This window comes from Euprymna scolopes, chromosome 40 (genome assembly GCF_053919585.1).
Source record: "Euprymna scolopes isolate OS-2025 chromosome 40, ASM5391958v1, whole genome shotgun sequence".
Lineage (NCBI taxonomy): Eukaryota > Metazoa > Mollusca > Cephalopoda > Sepiida > Sepiolidae > Euprymna > Euprymna scolopes.
This window is the reverse complement of record NC_136521.1, coordinates 28,751,652-28,776,996: the sequence shown is the minus strand read 5'-3', so window position 1 is coordinate 28,776,996 and position 25,345 is coordinate 28,751,652. Positions and strand designations below refer to the sequence as shown.

The following is a 25,345-nucleotide window of genomic DNA, read 5'->3' as shown; positions in this document are numbered from 1 at the left end:
CATTCTGATCCCATTGCGGTTAACCATCTGAAGAAGGCCAGAGGATGAGTTGACCGAAACGTGTAGAAACAACAACTATGAAGATGAGGATAACTGTTCGCAAAAAATGGTTACATAAATTGCGATTAATCCCATCTGAGGAAATGTAGACATTGAAAGGAGAAACATTATAAATCTAGTCTTCGACAAAAAACAAAGAGAATTTATCGGCGTAAAATATTAATCGTGTTAAGATGTAGTTGAGTCTTGAAATACATTACTTCCCTATTTTGAAAATAATTTCATTACGTTTTGCATTTTAATTTTATTTCAATATTTCCTCATTAAAAAATAAATTTAATCCAAAGTAAATAACCACAGTATAGATTCATAAAATTTCAAAAGATTCCGATCCAAAATTCCTTAATTTTAATGAAACAACTAAAATCAAATGAATATTTATAATCATTAAATACTAAAGAAAAAAATGTATCGTTTTTTGTTGTTTTATGACATATTAGCCATATTTTGGTTATTTAATGTTAAATTGTTTATTTTTTCAATATTTTTTTAATTCAAGTTTTTTATTTTTTCAGAATTCTTTAGATGCGAATTAATCATTTACAGTTCAAATAGGTACGTAACATGTAGTTTATATACGTTGAATTGCAATCAGTTCTAAGTGAGTCTTTTGGAAGACGAAAATGCAATCTTTACATACAAGCAATAACAAATGCGAATGAACTAATAATTAACTTTATTGTTTATGAGAAAATGGATTAAATAAAATGTTTGGTTCAAAAAGTTCGACTACAAAGTTTAGTCTGATTTTGAAAAAGTTGACTTTAAGAAGGTCGTAAAAATGCCAATCAAGATTAGAATAGTATTATTTGACTTATTTTAACCATTGTTCTTTTCTTCAGTGTTATTTGTACAACGTTTCAGCCGATGTAACCTCCAACCTTCTCTAGGTGTATCTTGTCGAGCTCGGGAATCTTTCTTGCAAACTCAGGAATCTTCGCGGAATTTCCGGCAGAACCCTTTATCTAATCAACGAGGATAGCATGCTTTAGTTTCGTCTATCATAGCTGGGAAAGAGTCTTAAGTAATTCACAATTGTATTGTTAGTATCGCCCGCACTGAGGATAGAAACTTCTATGTCTGAAAGAGCGTTCCTCTGTCTGCTGAATCTTTACGTTCTCCCCAAGGTAGTTGTGAGGACAAAGTATACTTAAAGCGTTAAATAACTATACTTATATTCTTTCTTCCGGCTATATTAGGAAATGAAACCGGGCGGCGGTTGGCTAAACAAGTAATACCGTGTTATAAGCAAATTGAAAAAAACAAAACAAAACAAAACAAAATATTTACATACAAGCGATAACAAATGCGAATGAAGTGAAGCATGAATGGTCCCTTGTGAGTGCACAGTGAACGGGGCATAAAAAACGACTAAGTTCAGCATTTGATCACCCCCCCATTTAGCCCCCCCCCCCAAATCACCAGGTGACGTTAAACCCTGGTGAAAATGAACAAACGGTGCAGTTTAAGGGCTTAACATATGTAAATTGAGTTCTACATCATACAAAACAAAATAAATAAGTGCATCATCTGCCCCCCTATTTAGTCCCAAAAGTCCCAAGGCCTTAACATATTTAAATTTGAGTTCAACACCATGCAAAATTGCTAACACACACACACAGAAAATTTTGGACAAATATGGTAAAATAGTTTCAAAAATGGAAAGATTTTAATAGCCCTAAAAGAGCCCCTGGGGCACACCTAAAATTTATCGCGTAAGTATATAGAAATCAGTTACAACTTTTCAGAAAGTTTTTTAAAAATCCAAGGCATCAATTTTTTTTAATAAACACAAAAGTGTCAATTTTAACCATTTTAACCAGAAAGGCACCACTAGGGGGCAACAAGAGTTTTCCCGGAAAATCCGTTCTGTTATATTTTTACTCATATCATGTTTAATGTTTATGCAAAATTAAAAAAAAAATCCCAAGGCGTAGTTATTGAGAAAAATGCGGACAGACAAACGGGCAAGTGTGAATTTACAGGTCAACACTCCTTTTGTCGGGGGGACAAAAAATCCTAGTTTTGTTTCTTAACGTAAAATATCTTTACTAGTAAAATATCAATTTTACAAGTATAATACGAATGCAGTCTCTATACAAACTGCAATTTTGAGTAAAAAAAAATATATATATAATGATACTAAAAAATATAATAAACAACGGTTGTCATGAACAACTATTTGTCATTTAAATCCGTGTAATAATACGCCGAACCACTTCATGTTTGTGCGTACGTTATCACCTTTCGCACGCCATGTTGATGAGTTATTAATGTGATGTCGTTAAGATACATAATTCAAATTTTAGCCATTTCATAACTAATTATGTCAAATTATCAGCTAAAAGAGCACAATTTCAAATATATTTCAAAACTTGACATTCATATTATTGACTTGAAAAATGGCTGGCAATTGTTTTTAAGACAATACAAAAATATTATTTTTAAAAGAATTGAATTGCTAAAATATAAAATAAATGTAGAATAGATATATTCATTTTTTTTCTATTTGAATATGAAGACAATGAAACTTTACGAGAAAAAAAAGAACATTTTTTTCTTAATAACCAACATGCATCGTTTCAAAAGGAATATTATCAATACATTTTTATCATTAACAATAAATTTTATCATTAATAGTAATTTTTCACATATTGATAAAAAAGCATTGTGGTACTTCAGTTTCATTAATCATCCATATTATTAACATATGAAAACGTTTATAATTTCAATTAGTAATGTTGTACTAAGATTCTGACACACCGTAAAATTCTTTAGACTAACAGCAAAGTGTAGTATCTGTTTTCGTACTACACTTCATTTTTCTTGTGTTCGGGATTTATAATTTGTTTATTTGGACTACTCTACTTATTTTCAATGTTATTATCACAACATTTTGGTCGATGTAACCTTCGACCTTCTCCAAGGATATCTCAGGAATTTGCAAGAAACCTTTTATTTAATCCTCAGGAGTATCATAGGCTCGTTGCACCAGCCTTGACTAGGTAGACATTCTAAATAATTTGCAATTGTATTTTGGAGTGTTCACGCACTGAGGATTGAACCTTCAACCTACAGATTACTACCAAATACTTGCGGAATTTCTAGTATTAATTTTAGGAATCATAGATCTATGCTTGATTTTGAAGTATAATCTTAATCTTATTACTAATTATTACACTATATATATATATATATACACATTACTTCCCATATTTTATTAAATTCTATGTTAGGGCTGTTTCTTTGAGTCGTCGTACACTTCACCATTCTTCTCTATCTATACTTTTTACTTCATCCCATGAGGGTAGATGTTTTCCATTTTTCCCTTGATATATGGTCAGCCATACCCGACTTTCCACGTATAACGACTTCTGTTCTTGTTTTTATTGAACAACATCTTTCACGTTTTGTATCGTTTTACTCATTTAGAAAGAATAATACACAGCTTTTAGTCATGATTTCTCCGGAGGGGATTTAACACACACAAGATGTTCGGGGTGCGTAGTCACTTTTCAATACACATTTCTAGTTCGTCTAAAAGATTTCCCGAGTTCGACAGAATAAAACTGAAGAATGTCGCAGGTTACATCGTGTTATTTTAGGAATTTGTTCACTTAGGAATTAGGAATTTGTTCACTTAGGAATTTGTCAATAATTGTAAAGTTTATCAATTATTTTATTGTTGATTTTATGTATAACAAAACATGTAAGCACGAAACTAATCTCACAATATTTTCCATCGATGTTAACTACACCGTCTATTTGACCGGCCTATTTAGTATAATAGTTTATTTAGACTACCAAACATATAAAAAATTTCTACTTTTACGTAGTATCCTGTTAAGTTAGAAGTTTAAAGTGTAAGTTACGTAACCCTAAAATCGAGTGGCTTTCTCTCACCTGCTTCGGTGTAGAAGTCAATTAAATAGATTTCCTTCTATGACTAAGGTTTATCGTTTTATTAAAACAAAACAATCAAACGAACAAAAAAAGCAGTATGACTTATCTTCTCAGGGAAATTCAGCTCGTCAAAAAAGAAAAAAAAAAAGCAATCTGGGTGTGGATAAAAATAAAAATTTTCCGAATCTAAAAAGAAATTTCTCATTCTCTAACCGATTACAGAAAAACATGGATGCTTATGCACTTATGTTACCGTGCTATTTTAATAGCATTTTCACGTTAAATTTTACGATATCTTTTTTCTTAAATTGTTAAGTCAAAGTACAGAATAGTTACAACACCCCCCTTCCATGTTAAGAAGGTTTTACTACATAATAACGTTATTATTTCAGCACGGTAACATAAAGGCATAAGTATTAAAAAAAATGAACTGTAGTACGAGAAAAATACACTTTTCTTCTAGCCAAAAATCTACGGTAGGTTCTCAAATGATTTTTAAAAATGCATGATCGTTTGCGAACGGTTATGGCCCATTCAGATTCAGACGCCGAAACGCATTTTATAAACAACCATTTTTATTTTTTTATAAAGATTTATAAAACCAAAACTTACCTTTAATAAGCAGAAAAGCCCACCCTATAAATATCCGGGTGGTTGTCATGGTTACGCCTTGGGTTGTTCTTCCTTAAGAATCTGTCTTTTTATCTTAATGATGCATCCGTGTTTATATTCTTCTGGTTATTATTATTGATGTAAAACACGACGAATCATTTCTGTAGTCACAACCTTTAAATGCAGTCAAGAGAAACGTCTTTATCGGCAAAATCCTTTTTGTAATATTTGGTTGTGCAAGTTAATAAGTGTATTCGATGAATGTTTCGCGAAGTGAATCGGAGAATTGCGCATGAAGAATTAGTCCGCTTTTTAGAAAATGATGGACTTGTTTGTTTAGTTTCAGATTTCTGCTTCTCTAATTCTTTAAGAATCTACGTACTGCATCTATTTTTTTCTTTCGTGGGTTTCTTTCTCGGCGACCTATTTTTTTTTTTTTTTAACGAAGATAGAAAATGTTGCCTCAAAAATTGGCGGTCAGTATTCCTTTCCAATTGCAGACGACCGATGTAGTTATATTGCGGTCCTCTCAAACGAGCGGAAGACTGGAGTGTTTTCTTGTCACGAGTTGTTGCGCTGGCGCAAAGGTTTCTCAGCGTTCGTCGTTTAGGAAATCTGAGTGGAAAAGAAAAAAATGTGTAGAAAAGTTAATCCTGTGGAACGGCATTTTTTCCGTGAGTGGATCGATTTGTGGAAGGGGGTTTAGGGTGAGCAAGAAAAACAGAAAAAACAAAACAAAAGACTAACAACAAAAATTCGAAACGGATGCATAGCGTTGTCAGAAAAGTTTTATTTGTTTTTCCTTTCGCATGTATGATGTTAATGTAACACATTGAAAGATGTATTAAGTCGTCTGTGTGCTTCGTTTGTGATTTGAGCAGTCGAATAAAAAAATGGTAGGCTTAAAGCTGTTTCAATTTGCTTCAAATAACTCAAGCATGCGAAAAGCAAATCAAATATTTAACTTGGTTTACACATATTACACACGTAAAAATTCGAGTTAAACCCACAAACATAATATATATATATATATATATATATATATTTCTGTGTGTTTAACTCGAATTTTTACGTGTGTACTATTTGTAAACCAAGTTAAATATTTATATATATTTATATTTATATATAATTCTTAATATTATGTCATTAATTTTAATAAAAATTTTTAAATATACTATTTCAGATTTTATTTCAACAATACTCAATACGCAAGTAGAGCTAGGTCGTAAGTTATAACAAATTATACAGCAATAAAGAATTTTCCGCGATTCATTTTCGTAAGGACTCGTCGGGCTATTAGAAAATTAGAGAAGCTAATTAGTCTGACGAGTCCTTATGATAAAGAAAATTTGGGACTTGTGCACTTTTGCCAACTTGCTGACATAATAACTTCATTATTTTGAAAGTCATTCTTAGCATAAGGAGGGGAGGGTGTTTTGTAAATATTCTGTGATTCCACTTAGCAATTTAATTAAAAAAAAAACAAAACAGAGATTGTGAAGCTTGAATTTAACCTTAAAATCTATTTAAAAGTAACGCGGTGGCAAAAGTCCACAGGCACCGAACATTTTGTTGACACGTATCGTTTCATAAATTACTTATATATATATATATAGAAAGTACATTATATATATATATATAGAAAGTACATAGGTTTTTAAAGTATGTTGAGAAACACTTTAGCAAGCGGTAAACACACTTATTTTTCGGAGAGGAAACACAAATAGAGGTGAAAGTCCTTAATCCGCGGAGTACTGTATGTGAATGACACACACACACACACATATATATATATATATATATATATATATTATATATATATATATATATCCAATGAATTCGCGCACATACCATTTTTTAATTTCTTCGAATCCGTATAGACTGTCACGAACTGTTAATGTTTTAATGCAATTATGATTTATTTTATATTTGTTGTTTCTTTATTAATCTGAAAATTTATTGTATATTTTACAAACCTCTCTTCTCTGATGAGAAGAAACTCCGCGGAATAAGGTATTTCTTGTTTGCTTATACTCCTTGTCGGACAATTAGAGATTTTATGAACCTTCCTTTCAGATTTATAATGTTTTGATAATTTGAAGAAATTTGTAATCAGATTTTCTATATATATATATATATATATATATATATATATATATATATATACATACACCATACACGCGCATATATGCATAGTTTAGACATGTATAAGCGTTCATACATCCACACTCGCACTCGGCATCGAAAAATTATTTTTAAATAAATTAGATACATAAAAAATAGTAAAATTAATTTCTCTACATCAAATTTTAATACATTTTCAAAACAAAATACTGCGCATGCGTGAGCATCAATGATACGTATGTACATGAAAAAAATAAAATGTTTGAAACTTTATCATTTTGGAGGAAGGGTTTCCACCGAAAACGTGTTATACCTCGCAAATGTAGAAACGCAAGCTATATTTATTGGCCCGTGTTAATTTACTATTGATAAAATATTTAATGAATTTATACTAATAATAAAACAAAAGCTGATACTTACGGATTGATATTAAAATGGTACCGAAATAAATGTCCTAGTAAAAATAGCATGAGTATATAAAAAATGGCGTAAAAAAGACAAAAATCTCAGAAAATATGCTTTATGTAGACTGACCATGGATATTCCTATAAGCATCTTCCTAGCTTCTTTAAAACACAAGAATATTAGTCAGGAATTTTGTTTAGAAACACCTTAACGCACCTTTCCTTTTCAGAGAGAGGGCATTGTCTTTATAGAAAGATGAAAACCGATCAGTCCTTTAATACTGTTTTAACCGATCAATAAAAGCGCGATTTCAGAATAAACCTCGGTTTACAGGTTTTTCAAGGTCTTAGGTTGGTGCAAAAATAATGTTTTTTTTTTTGGAGTTCAACTTCATGTAAAAACATCGACATTATTTTTGCACCAACCTAATAATAATAACAATGAATGATTGTGTTGCTCATTACAGTGTTCGCTTTGAAAGAAAAAGAAGTCGTCAACTTTTGATATGCCACTGCGCGTTTTTTTTTTTGTTTTTTTTTTACTATAACAAAGTGAATTGATTTTTTTCTTATATTTCCTTGTCAGCAATAAATTTCGTTCCTAACAATTCAAACGTTTTGCCCTTTTTTTCAAAACTTAACGTATGGATTAATTAGAAAAGTTAAAAAGCAGAATATTGTGTAGATAGACTTGTTTTTCTTTTAACTTTAGAATTACCGTAAAAACGCACACGTTTTTGCGATTTTGATATCCCAAAAAAGTTCCGATTTTTCTTATCCAAGAGTCAGATTTCTATTAGTCGTCCCAATAATACATATGTGTATTCATTGTACGGTGTGTGTCTGCTTCACTGAGTTGCAGAAATTCAGAAAAGTCTCTCACCATGAGTGTGCTATATTTCGAGAGTCATTTGGCTCAGAGGTTCTGGACTGTGGGAAAAAGCCACGCAAACTTCTCAAAGTAAAATTAGGAAATAAATTGCAACAAAGGTATGTTGCGACCTTTCGCTTTACGTAATGTATTACCTTGGTCTTGTAAAAGATTATCAGAAATCAATTCCACTGGAAAAACAAGTCAACTCAGTTACAACAATCCGTTCATCAACTGAATTGGCGCCAAAAAGAAAAACTAGTGATCGTTCCCAGAAGACCCTATTATATGCTTGCACATCCAATCAGAAGGATCGTACAACAACACCTATTGCTATTAAATTGGCAGTAATTTCTGGGGTAAACTTTCCATCTCTCCCTAACCAACAGCCGGTAAGTCCTGTTCTTGTATTTCCAACACGACAAAGTGTATCATACGCATATTTGTATTCGAACTTAAATGAAAAAGATCACAGAAAAACGGGGTCGAATATTTCTTGCGTTTTCATTGGTTGAAAGAAGTTGGTGATTTGAGCTTTTATCAATATACGATACGCATTAACCAGTAGTAGTAATAGTAATAGAAATAGATTTGAGTAATATAAGATCTTTTGATATTTGGATTTTGTCTATAATCGTCATCTGTATAGACGATGCATTAGCTTTTTCTTGAATTAGAGTCCTTAACCATTGATTTAAACTGGCAAGTTTATCCGCTGGGAGCACATGTAGGTTTTGTGATTACTTTCAAGAGATTGGATAGGCCTACAAAACTTAATACACTTGGTATTTATCTGTTCAGGTACTCCCTTATACTAGAAGGATGATTAAAGTTGATCCAATTCTTTCTTCAAGTTCACCAGGATCAGGAAAGGACCTTAACATGCTTCGGCACTTATGCAGAACACGAACCGCGATGGAACAACGGTTTTATGTAGAAATCCATTCTTTACTATTCTGTGTCTTCTGTACCTTAATAAACTAAAAAATTACATCCAACTTGAAAAATTGAATAAAAAAAAAATGTAGGAGATAACGGGCCAACTTACCAGAGTATAGATGCCAGGGGGGGTGACGATGCTCTTCTAATTTCCAAAACGAACGATTGCTTTCTAGCCATGTTAACAGATTGCAGTTTTTTTAAAATTTCTTTTCATGGCGGCTTCAAATAACCAAAAGTTTTAGATCAATCAGAAAAAAGGTTAATTATTCTATTTTTTTAATTCTTTGAAGTTTATTCTCATTTATATATAGATACATTTTTATTTTTAGTTATATTTAATAAAAATATCAGAAAGACGACACCACATACATATCCTCCAAGTTACTTCTTAGGCAGTCCGATAGAAATAGGATCATTTGAGTGGTATTCTGGCTGAGACATGCTTCTGGATAGTCCTAAGAGGTTCACCCTCCCAGGCCTTGTCTTCCGTCTTTCAAGTAGGTGTATTACTTACTAAATGAATCGCCCTGATCGGGGAATACCCACGGAACTGCCCAAGCAATTTTTAAAAAAAGAAAAAGAGCTATTCTATTAAGGACGCATGTTTCTACTTTTGCGACATTGTGTCACATCTTCCTGCGATGAGAAAGAAGTAAAGAGCAGTTGTTTTCTGTAAGTCGCTGGGGTTAAGCTTCCGGGTACTATACCTTCCCAAATGGCAGCTCGTGATTTTGTCCGGCAAAATTTGAGTATTTGAAACCGACTTCTATGTCCAGAGACTGTTCACCTATATGCCATTAGGGCAGCCGTTGAATGGGAGTTGTCATTCTCACGCACAGGACCTACGTCAATCAACTAGCAAAAGACTGATAATTTATCGATGAGCGTGTAGGATAGAGCAAGATGCCTTGACAGCGTAAGGAAGATCCGTGATAATACTATGCAAGTTAATGAGTAGTAGTAGTAGTGATAGTAATGGTAGTTGTAGTAATACTATTTATACTACTACTACTACTACTACTACTACTAGTGGTAGTAGTAGTAGTAGTAGTAGTAGAATTAAAATAGAAAACCTTGAAATTGGTGAGAAATTTCGTATTATTCATTGTTTAACTCTTAAAAATAAAACCTCGTTTCGCTTAAATTGTAAACTCCTTTCAACCATGGTTGATTGTCATTTTATATAGTGTGATTTCCCTATTTCTTTGAGAAAATGGAACGCATTAAATTTGTGGGAATCGTTAATTATCGAATTATAACACCTGCCATGAAGCCTACGTCATAATGGTGGAAATTTCTGCTAAGCGCTAACCAGTTGATTCCACTAAAAAAACAGCAAAAAAAAAGGAACGGACTCTTTTGTAATGTGACACTGAAAAAATTCCACCTGCGCTTACGTGGCAAAATAGCAATATATGCAAAAAGGCTTTTACTTTAATAAATTGTCAAGCGAGAACCCTAATTGTGAGTCACGAAACACTTTTAAAGACCATTAGAACGTAAGATTGGAGTAATTAATCACCGATCTAATTGTGAAAATAAAAGTGTTGAAAGCAAATTTTGAAAACAAAAAACAGGTAAAAAAATTCTAATCGAAAAAATGAAGTTAGTAGTTGTCTTCTTTCCTTTGCCATCGATAGGCTACTTCCTAAAATATAAATAATTCTAATTTGTAAATTTTTTAATTATTATAAAACTACACCCACCTTCCAAATGGACTGTAATTATGTATTAGTAAAGGCGTAGCTACTTCCGTTTGATTGAGACAAACATAATAAAGGCATTGATTAAAATTGATTACAGATTTTTAAAAAAGTTGCCATTATTTACATAATAGATATTCGAAATAATAATACATATATATATATATGTATTATTATTATTATATATGTGTGTGTAGTATTATTATATATATGTATATATATATTATATATGCATTATTATATATATATGTATTATATATATATATATATTATATATATATATATTACATATATATATGTATTATAATTATATATATGTATTATATATATGTATTATATATATATATATATATATATATATATATATATATATATGTATACACGCAAAAGCAGCCGTCGTTGACTAGGTTCAAAAACAACCTACGGAAAATGGACTCTGATTTATGAAAGTATGATAGGTTATGAAAAGGAAGAGTTGTAAAAAGATAGCTTCGAATTTGGGGTTATCAAAATCTAAGCAAAATATGATGAAAGTAAAAATAAAATAGATAAACTCCATAATTTATTATACCATACCTGTTCACACCGAAACACTTATCACAATATTCTGGTGATCTATATTAAAAAAAACTTATAAAACTTTGTGACATATTTCAATTCTATGGAGATCGAACGCCCCATAATTTTATTATACCATATTTCTTCAAACTGAAAAATAATTATCTAAGTATATTAACGCAGATAGATATGAAAAGTCTTTATTAAAGTTTGTGACTATTTCCATTCTATGGAGGCCAGGCGTGAACGGAGACCCTACAATTTTATTATACCATCCCTATTTAAGTTAAAACATACTTATTAAAGTATTATTATGTACATCTATAACAAAAACAATTGTAAACGTTTTTTTTTAAATTTTTACGTACGCAGACCCTCCAATTTTAATAAATAATAATTATGCCAGATCAAACATACCCATTTCTGTGTCTCGATACATCTATCATTATATGTGATCAGTTTTCTATAATAGTCAATAATATAGGAGCCTATTCGTGACCAGACACACACACAGATGTTCAGCTTTATATATATATATATATATATATATATATATATATATATATATTATATATATATATGTATTATTATATATATATATATTATATATATATATGTATTATTATATATATATATCATATATATATTAAATATATATATGTATTATATATATCATATATATATTACATATATTATATATATTACATAAATATATATGTATTCTATATATATATATTATATATATTATATATATATGTATTATATATATTATAAATATATATATTATATATATATTACATATATATAATATATATTATATATATATTATATATATAATATATAGATTATATATATAATATTATATATACTATATATATTTTATACATTATATATAATATATATTATATATATTATCTATCTATATATATATTATATATGTTATATATATTATATATATTATATATATTATGTATTACATATATATTACATATATATTATATATATATTCTATATAATATATATATTATATATTATATATATTATACATATATTATATATATTATATATATTATATATATTATTTATATTATATATATTATGTATATTTATTATATATATATATTTTATATATATTTTATATTTATTATATATATGTTACATATATTATATATATTTTATGTATATTTATTATATATATATATTAGTATATATATATTATTATATATATATTAGCATATATATTATTATATATATTAGTATATATATATTAGTATATATATTAGTATATATATATATTAGTATATATATGTTAGTATATATATATATATATTAGTATATAGCTACTTCATTTACTCACATAAATTATTATACGAAATATGAATTAATTCGTTAACTTATTTACTTTAACAGGGCCTCAATACATGGGTAGAGCTAGTTAGTAAGTTATAAAATATATTTAGCGATTAAGCTTCACTAAATATTCTGCGTTTCATCCACTCTAGGATTCTTCGGGCTTATGCGAGAATTTTGTGGTTGTCTTGCGTTTTTATATTCGCACCTTCTATTAAGTTTTTTGTTAGCCAATCATCTTTTTAGTATCCACCGCATCCTTTCTAATCAGCCAATGAGCAGGCACTTGCAGCGCAAAGGCCCATTTGACCCGCGTCTGACCCGCTTCTTTGTGTTTGCTATTTAGCGTAGATATCTAGTGTTTTTACCTGTTTTAAATCTAAGTTAAGTTTTTTTATATGTTAGTTTACATATATATATATATATATACATATATATGTGCGTGATAGTTTATATAGATGCATGTTTAATTATTTTATTTGTTTATTTTCTATTGTTATTGTTAGTTTTAAAATTATTTTGTATCTCTATCCTAGAGTAAAGTTTATCCTGTGAACACAGTTGTTCGCTATTTGTCTACTACAGTGTAATGGATGTTGAGGTTCTTTAAAGTATAGGATATCAAATTTTTCGTGAAGGCATAATTTACATGGTATGTCTAGGTTTCTACATGTGTTTGCTTGTCTTAATACTTTCCATTCGTCCGTTTAACTTGAGTTCCCAGTATTTGTTTGCTAGCGTTGTTTTCATACGATGTTTTTATTATTGAATGTACTTGTGTGGTCATAATATCGAGTTTTGAAATACAAGGAAGTCATACCTACTTAATATTTCTTGTTATTCGGGTTTTCTTTCGCAAATATTGTTGCCTGGTAAACTATGCTGTTGGTTATATATTTATTTTGAAGTGGGAAGAGTGTGCGGTATCTACATTCACATTTATCTTGTTCGTTAATAATATTTTTATTTTTAGTATCGTTGTTATTGTCCGGAGTCGGTTTATTATTATTATTATTATTATTATTATTATTATTATTACAAGTTATATGTGTTTTTGTGTTAGTTTTATTTTTTTCATGGTGTCCACTTTTTTATTGTTTATTTGGTTGTTGTTTTCATTGCTTTTATTTACTATTTTGTTATTATGTGCTTTAATTATCATCTCTAAATTTTCGCAGCAGCTGTAGGATAATTTAGGGTATTTTTTATTGAAACGCGAGAACCACAAAATTCTCGCATAAGCCTGAAGAATCATACAGTGGATGAAACGCGGTGTATTCAATCTAGCTTAATCGTCATATATATTTTATAACTTACTATTAGTATATATATTAGTATATAGTATATATATATATTAGTATATATATCAGTATATATATATTAGTATATATAGCATATATATATTAGTATATATATATATATATTAGTAAGTATATATTAGTATATATACATATTAGTATATATATATATTAGCACATATATATACATTGATATATATATATACATTGATATATATATATTAGTATATATATACATATTAGTATATATATACATATTAGTATATATATACACATTAGTATATATATACACATTAGTATATATATATACACATTAGTATATATACACACATTAGTATATATACACACATTAGTATATATACACACATTAGTATATATACACATTAGTATATATATACATATTAGTATATATATACATATTAGTATATATATACATATTAGTATATATATGTATATATATATATATATATATATATATATATATATATATATATATATATACGGAGATCAGAAAATGTACTTGGCGTTTACTTTTGGCTCTATCTTCAATTAGTTTATCCTCAGTCCTCATTTTCCATGAGCGATGTTTCTGACAAAGGGAAAATGAGAATTTATGTTTTTTGGATGGAATCTACTGATATAAACTGTGTGTGTGTTTTACGTTATTTCTTTCATATTTTATTTTATTCCAAAGGTTTTATAGAAGAAATTAGTTCGTCTCGTATATTTAAGAACGAGCTAAACCACGTGGAAATTCTACGGTGGCATTTACACTAGTTTATTATTTTAAAATAACAAACATTTGTCAGTTCCAATATTAGTAAACATTGTTCTCCCTTCTTTCATGAAATGAATTATTATTATCAATTTAATATTCTTTAAAAAGGCAAAACGAATATGTTGCTGTGTTGTATATTGGTATCCTGGAAAACACAGGGTTACCATATTAGAAACTAAATCTGACGATTTTCAATGTTATGAAATACGAAATATTCAGAGAGAATTTTCAGTATAAACAAATTGCTGATGTTATTGAAACAGATTTGGTATTTTAAAATAATAGAATATTACGTTAAATATTTATAATATAAATTTTGATTTACTTAGCATTTTGGACAAGATGAAAGTGTAGTATCTGTTCTTCAGATGCTGTTCTTCAGATGCTGTTCTTCCATTTCCTGTTTTCTTTCGATGGAGGAGCAGTCCTTTACGACTGAGACAATTTTTTTTATTTTTGTACCTTTTCTCCACGTTAAAAAACGACACTTGTGTCTAACTTTGTCCTGTGGGGAGGCATAGTAAATAGGTACAATAAAGACTGATCTGGTTATATGACGTCATCTAAGAAAACAAGGATTTTCATATATTGGAGAAGAGACCGATTAGAGGGGGAGTTTTAGCCTGAGAATTGGAATTCTCAGTCATGATTACATTCGTCGTGCATTTCGAGAGCAAAAGAAGCCGCAACCGTGAAAATAAATGTTATGTGTGAAATATGATTTGGTTTTCACAAAAGAAATGATTTGCATTTTCAGAAATACATCGAAGAGTTCCGACTCAGAAGAAGGTATGTGTCTTTTTGTCTTATATGTTGCGACTATGAAGAAAGTATGTTCCTCTTTTGTATAGCAAATCTGTTTATTCGTCTCGTTAAAGAACTTTCTCTCAAGCCTATTATTGTTTTGTTGTGAATTGTCCTATAAATCTAACTCTTATTACATTAGGCCCCATTAGACTTCAATCGCAGTTAACCTTGTTTGAGGTAAATACCAGTAACCAACATTGTCAAGTAGCTTTTGTATAGAAACCATAAGTCATCTGTAGAACTGCCTACCTTTGAAAAGATACGAATGGACCAAAATATTATCTGAGCCATACTGGTCTATATTTTATAAAATATTCTCAACCAAAGTTATGTTATGGAAGAGTTGGTACTGCAAGAATTATTTAAGTGTACTTTCTGAAATTTTGCATCATATCCATGTCACAAACTTGGAAAGAATTTGAAAGTTGAAATTTCGATCGTGAACAAAATCAAAAAACAAGGTCTTATAAGATTCAGGAACTTCATTGGATGTAATATAAACCACGTATGCGAAATAGAAACAAAATTATCGCACAAAGTGTTACCGTCATCTTAGTAATACTATTTACCTTAACCTTATGCCTAAAATTAAATTTAAGATATTCGAAATTTTGCCCGAGTTTGTTAACGATTGGTCAAGCGATATGGACGCGAGGCTGTACTCAAATAAACAGCATGAAATCAACCGAATACATAATCCCCTTTGTGGATAAATGGCGGTATCATTCGATGAATTCGACTAAAAGTTATAAAAATAATAGATAAATAACAAGGAACAAGTTTCTTAGTACAATTAGAGAATGTCAAAACATCAGACTTATTAAGAGAAAGTAAAAAATGTGGCGAGAACTGTGTAATTGTAAATGTAGTTTTACGACAAATTTAACTTGATTAGGAAAATAATTGTTTTCATGCAATCCCAACGGCGTTAGAAGGAATATGGTCGGAAAGTTTTTCCTGTTTTATAAAAAACAAATTTTCTGTTTTGATTACATTTAACAAATTTGACACGAAAAAACACAAAAAAAACAAACAAAAACAAACACGCATATATACTTGATAACATTATCTTTTATTATTATCCTCATCATTATTAATATATATATTTACTCATGTATATGTATATGTGTATATATATATTATTGTATATTTTTACTTTATTAATTTGTATAAATAGTAATTGAATTGTGTCTACATTTTGTTAATTGGAGAAGTAGTATTTTCCACTAGTGAGTAATGTATTTGCCCCGATTTTAAATCTCTGAAACAACTCAATGGTAAACATCTGATGATGTCCGTTTTCTATAAAACAATTTAATTTAAGCTTTTTTCTACCATTATATAGGTGAATTCTCTTGTATAATTCTAGATTTCAGCAGGAAGTCGGCTGCTTATGCAATGCTACGTCTGTTATATGTTCAACTTATTATTTTCCAGGATTTTAAACTGCATTAAGTGTTTTTAATTATTTTATTTTAATATCCTTTTCTAAAATACTCAAAGCTTCTTTAGACACACACACACACACGCACATACTCATATATATATATATATATATATATATATATATATATATATATATATATACATATACCAGAAAGCTTTAACGTAGTCATTTATAAACGAAAACAAAGAAACAATAGTTTGCCTACCATCCAAATAGTAGTAGTTGTATAAATCGACTTACACTGGAAAATTCACAAAAATCTTTTTCCACATACGTGCTGTAAATTTCCTGTCCAATGAAGGTACAATAATTCCATACATATATAGAAGGAAGGGTCTCAATATGCAACTAGCCAAACTCCGGACCATTCCTTAGACAGCAGCTTCTAAACGCAAGCACAACGAGCGCCCACCACCATGCACACTGACAAATTGCCCAGTATACCCCGCAACCATATGCCACCGCACACATGTAGTCTACAAACTAGAATGCTCTGCATGCGGAAAATTCTACGTGGGCAGCAGCACAAGACCCCTACACATAAGAATCAAAGAACACACACAAACACAAGCATCATCATTCCACAAACACCTCAACACCTGCAGAAACACTAATACATCTATTAAAGTCGATATTTTAACCACAGAACGCAATATTGGAAATCTTCGCATAAAGGAATCATTACTAATATCCAAATTACGGCCAGAACTCAATAACAGACTGGAGCTCGGATCATCATTCATTATATCGGCTCCCACCAACAACTTACTATTACAACCTTAACCCATTAGAACAGGTACACCACTGCACACCGCCCATACACTAACTCACAATCCAGACAGGGCCTAACCACTATCCCCCCGCCCATATAAATTATTTATAAAAATAAAAGAAATTAAATAAATAAGTAAATAACAGCGATATATATATATAAATAATAATAATAATAACAATAATAATAATAATAATAATAATAATAATAATAATAATAATAATAATAAATAGTTAGCTTAAGTAACATAAAGCAATAAAAGAAAAACGTTGATTTAAGCTACCCCACCTATTCAAACCCCAATAAACACTAACAACAAACACAAATAAATTAATAAACAAATAATAATAAAGAATTAAATAGAAAAAAATGTTCCATCTATAACCACTTATAGTTTTATTAAAATAAATAAATTAACAACGGAATGTCAATCCAGCGCCCCCCTTCCCAGCTATCTGTAGTATATTAATATAATTATATATATATAAGTATATCAATATAATTATATATGTAAGTATTTTATTATAATTATATATAAATATTTTATTATAATTATATATATAAGTATTTTATTATAATTATATATATAAGTATTTTATTATAATTAGTATTATATTAGTATATTATTATATTTATATATATAAGTATATTATTGTAATTATATATATATAGGTATATTAATATAAAAGTATATTATTATAATTATATATATAAGTATATCATTATAATTATATATATAAGTATATCATTATAATTATATATATAAGTATATCATTATAATTATATATATAAGTATATTATTATAATTATATATATAAGTATATTATTATAATTATATATAAGTATATTATAATTATATATAAATATAAAAGTCTATTATATAATTATATATAAATATGTAAGGGTATTATATAATTATATACATATATATCGAAGTATATTATTATAATTATATATATATATATAAGCATATTTATATTATACGTATATATAAATATCTAAGTATATTATTATACGTATATATAAATATCTAAGTATATTATATATAAGTATATCATTATAATATATATATATATATATATATATATATATATATATATATATATATATATATATATGCACAATAGCGTCAATATTTTGTTAGCTTTTTTTCATAGAACAAGATAGCGGCCAATAATAATGATAATGATGAAAAAAACAGCAACAATGGGAAAAAGGTTCAGAGTGATTTTTTTGTTATTTCTAAATTCTACGTATTACATCGCTGTTCATTTTCTACCTGAGAAGTTTCTGTTTTATGATTAGTCTTGGAAAGAAATATCCGATGTTGACCTACGTCTATCGTTTGTTCCCTTATCCAAACAGATCTTTAAAAGTTGCTGAAGTTTTGTTTTAAAAAATGATTGGCAAGATGATCAAACTTGAAGTATAGAATAATGAAAACATTTTAATTGCAAGTGCTTCGTTAGAAATTACTTTTTTTTTGTAAGTCAGTTAATCACTTTTAATGGCTGCTTTTGCTTGCTCCCAAGAATTCACACTAACCTTAATAATATTATAGGCATTATCAGTTATTTACCATTGAAACTCCTTTCAATGACTTATAATATATAATTTATTATTTTATGTATATACGTATACCAGAATCATATTTACTTCAATGGTGCTCAATATGCAAGAACAGCTTAGTAGAAAAGTATAAAATATTAAATATATGGCAAGTAAGCTTTTGCAGAGAGGTTCTGCGTTTCATTTTCACAGGCAGTCGTTAGCCAGAAGATTCGCGATGTGAATGAAACGTAGATGCTTCCGCGTAGCTAAATTACCGCATATTATAATTCTTTATTATATAGATAATAACATTCGAAACGAATCTATTTTAATCATTCTTTTGTACTAACTTATGTTGCATTAATTCAAAATGTTATGCCGTGTTATTCATTTAAATAACAATAATCTGTATTGATAATAATATCGAAGTGATAAAAAAGAAACCTGTTACATCTATTCATGATATATATATATATAAACATTAATGTGGGTACAAATAAACTTGATAGGAATCGAGAATCGGAAATACGGTGACATTTAGTCGAAATCAGGATCGGAAAATGGTTGTCTATTTTCCAATACTAGAAACGATTCATTTAATTATTTTTTTCTTTTATTTTGTTTAAAACAAAATCTTTCACTTCTGCAGTAAAAAAACTGTTACACATCGAAACAGTCTATCTTTCGAAAACCCTCTCTCTGTCTTTCCAGTATATATATATATATATATATATATATATATACATATATATACATATATATATTATATATACATATATTATATATATATATATATATATATTATATATACATATATTATATATATATATATTATATATACATATATTATATATATATATATTATATATACATATATTATATATATATATATATATATATATATATTATATATATATATATATATTATATATATATATATTATATATATATATATATATATTATATATATATATATTATATATATATATATATTATATATATATATATTATATATATATATATATATTATATATATATATATTATATATATATATATATATTATATATATATATATTATATATATATATATATATTATATATATATATATATATTATATATACATATATTATATATATATATTATATATATATATATATATATTATATATACATATATTATATATATATATTATATACATATATTATATATATATATATATTATATATACATATATATATTATATATATATATATATTATATATACATATATTATATATATATATATTATATATACATATATTATATATATATATATATATATATATATATATTATATATACATATATTATATATACATATATTATATATATATATATATATATTATATATATATATATATATATATACAGAGAGAGAGAGAGAGAGAGAGAGATGTGTGTGTGAGTGTGTGTATTTGTGCGGTGCATATTGACTGGCAAGAGAAGAGTTACAGTTATTGTGTAGGCGTGTTTGTCTTTTTATGCAGGAATCGGATTGAGCTCTTAAGGGAATAAGATTACTTCTAACCCTATTAAACAAAGGATTCCAATCGAATTCTTTATCCATAAAATACAAAAATAAAACTTCGTTTTTGCTCTACTGTATAGGAAAAAAGACGATTATAAAATCATATTCGCAATGTCAGATGACATCGAACAATAAATGACCTCCTTTTTCCCCATTTACGGCGTTTTTTTTTATTTGTTTTAAAAATGTATTTTTTTATATTTAGTTTATTCGACGTTTGTTGTTTTTTTTTTCCTTTTCTCACAGATATTTAAAAAAATAAATAAGTTTGTTTCCCCTGTTTAAACTCGATATTTTATATTTGGCCTTTTTAACTTTAGGATGGATTCTTGTCATATAAAGGGAGATAATTTATCGCAAGTGGGAAATACGTAATAATTTGAACCAAATATTTTATCACTAACCATAATTTTGAGTGGCTACATCATAGTTATTTTACAACTTTGGTACTAGGGCAAGAGATAGATAAATAGTTAATATTAATTGATATGTATTTCTTAGTGGAGGTAAATGATCTCTCTTGATGACAATTTGCCGTCCTCACATAAAAAAAGAGCAGAACTAAATAATAAGAGCAAATACAAAGAGCAGAACTCTAAAATTGCATGAATTTAGACGATTACATATAGTTTTTTTTTTACCTTACCTCTAAGACTTAATATGTAAAAGTGGTAAAATATTTTGTTGATATTAATTTAGATAGTTTAAATGCCAATTATTCTACAGATTTTTAATTAAAAATATGGCATTCTAAAATTTCATTGGTAAAATATTGCTTAATTTCTGAATGACGTTTTCTTGTCAATGATATTTCCACTTCTGACGTCTTCTATATTTCTTTACTCCGATGCTTCAGTGTTTATGTTTTTCTTTTCTTATAAATCTTAAAATAGCCATGTGTTCTCTTATTCAATCTACATAGTAGAATGCTAAGGTATTTCGTATAAGTATCGCTGGCATATTTGGGTTGCTGAATCTCTGACCCATGTAATGGTTCTTGATAAAACTAACCAGCGGCATGAACCCTGGGCGGATCGAACCGGCTTCACCCGAAATAAAAAGTGTTTAACGAATGTCAAATTCACAAGTTGGCCTCAGACGCATGTATTTAATTGATATCATTATGTTGTTGTTGTATTTCATGCAGGGAGGTTTCGATGTCCTCCTACATACAGCGTCTAGTATTTAAAAAAAAGTAAAACAACTGCTACTGGTCAGATTTAATGTCGCTTAACTTGGAAACCGGTGTGTCAACGTGATTATACCGGATCTTGATAAAGTGCCATACCGTGTCTATTATTTAATTCGGCCCACCGTTTCTTCTTCTCTCCAAATTTTCTTGCACAGATGTGATGAGGCTAGTCTCAATCTTTGCTATAGATACCATTATGATTTGTGTTATTAAGAATTATCTAATATATTTCCTGCTTCCTTTCGTTTTACTCACTCGTCTAGTGGTCTTCATCGATTTACTGTTTTGATATCTCATTGTAATATGGATTCTTATTCCAGTAGCTTCTTTCCAAGAACTACAATCTTGTGGCACTATCTTCCTGCTTTTCGTTTTCTTCATATCTAATTGAATCTTGAAAACACTTAAATCAAAATCCTGTCTTTGCAATAATTATCTTTCGTACTTGTACGTTCCTTACATCAAGTTGCTTCACGTCTTGTCTGGAGTGATTTCCATTTAAAAATCACACACATTTAAATGAAATCGTTAATTCCGCAAAGTTCGTGAATGTTGATTTATCTGATGTCATTTAAAATAGAAATCGTTTGTTTTAAAATGAATTGTTTCAAAATCAAATCGCTAATTCGGTTCGATTTTAAATACATTTCAAATAATGACATTCATTTAATATATTTGAAGATTATTTATCTGGAAATTATTTTTTACGGTAAGACGACAGAGAATATGAATATATATAAGTAAGGTTGTAGGTTCCACGATAGAAATATATAAATATATTATATGAATAGTATTAAAATTAAATTATTTGATAAAATTATAAAATGAATACGTATGTATTAAAATTAAATTATTTGATAAAATTATAAAATGAATACGTATGTATTAAAATTAAATTCTTTGATAAAATTATAAAATGGATACGTATGTATTAAAATTAAATTATTTGATAAAATTATAAAATGAATACGTATGTATTAAAATTAAATTATTTGATAAAATTATAAAATGAATACGTATGTATTAAAATTAAATTATTTGATAAAATTATAAAATGAATAGTATGTATTAAAATTAAATTATTTGATAAAATTATAAAATGAATACGTATGTATTAAAATTAAATTATTTGATAAAATTATAAAATGAATACGTATGTATTAAAATTAAATTATTTGATAAAATTATAAAATGAATACGTATGTATTAAAATTAAATTATTTGATAAAATTATAAAATGAATACGTATGTATTAAAATTAAATTATTTGATAAAATTATAAAATGAATACGTATGTATTAAAATTAAATTATTTGATAAAATTATAAAATGAATACGTATGTATTAGATAAGTTTGAAAAGCCAAATCACAATTGGCAATATTATGAGCGGCAAACAATATTTATTTGTTTAAAATATTCCTAAGTAAGACTTCTTCTTCAGTATTTTGTATATTTTCTTTCTTCTTCCTTCTTTGTTTCTTGCCATGGTATTGAGTTGGAGTATTTACGTATTCATTTTAAATTATAATCAACGCTTCCATCAGAGAACCTACTACCTAACTGAATATAGGGTAGCTAACCCCCTTCTGGCATTTCAAAAAAAAAAAAAAAAGAACGCAACGCTGTAGAGGAACACATGCGAACTTTCTTTTAGTTACTGACTTTCTTCTCCAACTCAACACCATGACAAGGAAATAAAGAAAAAAGAAAGAAAATGTACACAATTTGAAGAATATATCTATTTCGAAGTATATTAATTTTGAAAATATATTGTTTATCCTTCATAATATTACGTTGTGATTTGACTTTCAAACGTATCAGATACATACGTATTATATATATATACATATAAGTATTAAGAATCGAATTGCATTTTGTAATTAATGAAAAAGAGATATATTCATTGTATTTAAAGAATATTAAACTCACAATGATATTAATTACAAAAACTCATTTTTTAATAGTATGGATCAGAGAAAGGTTTTATCATTTTAAATTTATTTCAAATATTATTTTTGTAATAAATTATTCATATATAGATTGATATAGAAAACACTTTAGTTTATATTTGGCGTCTTGTCATATGTTTTATCCGGAAAGAAAGTACGGAACCCTAACCTGCAATGCTAACCACAGCATTACTGCCCTCAAAATATTATCGTAAAAGAATGTAATATGAAATAAGTATAAATTAATAATTAATTGTATTTTTTTTTGTAAAATACTATACAAGGACTTTTTTGTTGTTTTGGTATAGGTTTTTTTTTATAGATTGACACAGCCATCACAAATATAAAACAATTTTAAAGGAAATAGATAGAGAAAGACAAACATTACAAGAGGAATATACAGAAGAGAGATAAAGAGATATAAAGCTAAAAAGAGAAAGGGGAGAAAGAGGGTGACTACATGTGTATGCGTGTGTATCCGTATTCAGGAAGCATTGGTTCAAGAAGTAGCGACATATTAAGCCAGAAAGCCCTTTACCGATTTGCGCGTACTTTCCACAATCCCTAAATAAAATTAGCCCTAAGCCCGCGTGACGCTATATGAAGGCCAACTAACTTTTAACAACGTTTCTATTCACGTCGTTCTCCGTTAACTTCGGAAGAGTTTCAAAAATAAACACGCAACAACCCGTACACGTTCGTCGGGTCTCTTGCTGCTCTTCGCGTCTTCCTTTAAAATGTACTAAATTTGGACAACTCTTCGACTCTTTTTCATCAAATTACCCTAGCAGAGATGTCTTTCCGCTGATACCAGCGGCCATTTTTGTTTTGTTTTTTGTCTTGTGAGGATTTCAGAAATCAATACTTGTAGTATTCGCCTTTTAACTGGTCGCCATTATCGTTGCTTATGTTGAGAATTCAGGAAAACAAATTCCAACAAAACTTTGATTCCGATGCAAACTATTAGAAATGTGAAATGAAATTTGATATTTATTAAATCCATCCACCTGCATATTTTTTACATTAATTTTCTTTCAAATTCGTATGATTTGATTTATTTGTTTCTCATATTGACTGTTATTTTCACAAGGTTTCGAGCGACCTTCTTCATATATAGCTTGTCGAACCCGAGAATCTTTTTTGTGAAACTAGAGAATCTAGACAGAATTTCGAACGGTACGCTTTATTTAATCTGCGGTGGAGGGTGTAACACGCTCTCGCGCCGTTAGTCATGATCGGATAGAAGTACTAAGTAATTCAAAATTGTATTCGTACTGAGGAATGAACCTTCAACCTCCAGAAGAGTGTAAATTGCAATTGAATCTTACCAAGTATTTTGTGACAGAATAATTAACACTCAAGAACTTGTACACCAATACACGAAAATAGAAATAAATTCTCTATTCAACACAGGTAATTTTAACGAGTGAAAACGATGCGTAATCAAGAATTTA

General features: G+C 28.1%; 1 protein-coding gene across 4 annotated transcripts in view; it reads right to left on the bottom strand.

Annotated features, from left to right (window-relative positions):
* The window catches only part of LOC145265458 (acetylcholine receptor subunit alpha-like), a 1,250,815-nt gene that overhangs the window by 960,406 nt on the left and 265,064 nt on the right, over positions 1-25,345 (bottom strand). For all 4 annotated transcript variants that reach the window (XM_080121317.1, XM_080121320.1, XM_080121318.1 and 1 more), the window contains one exon: positions 4,576-5,190. In XM_080121317.1, coding sequence (XP_079977443.1) covers positions 4,576-4,624 — 49 coding nt within the window. In that variant the 5' untranslated portion in view covers positions 4,625-5,190. The remainder of the gene's footprint in view (positions 1-4,575; positions 5,191-25,345) is intronic.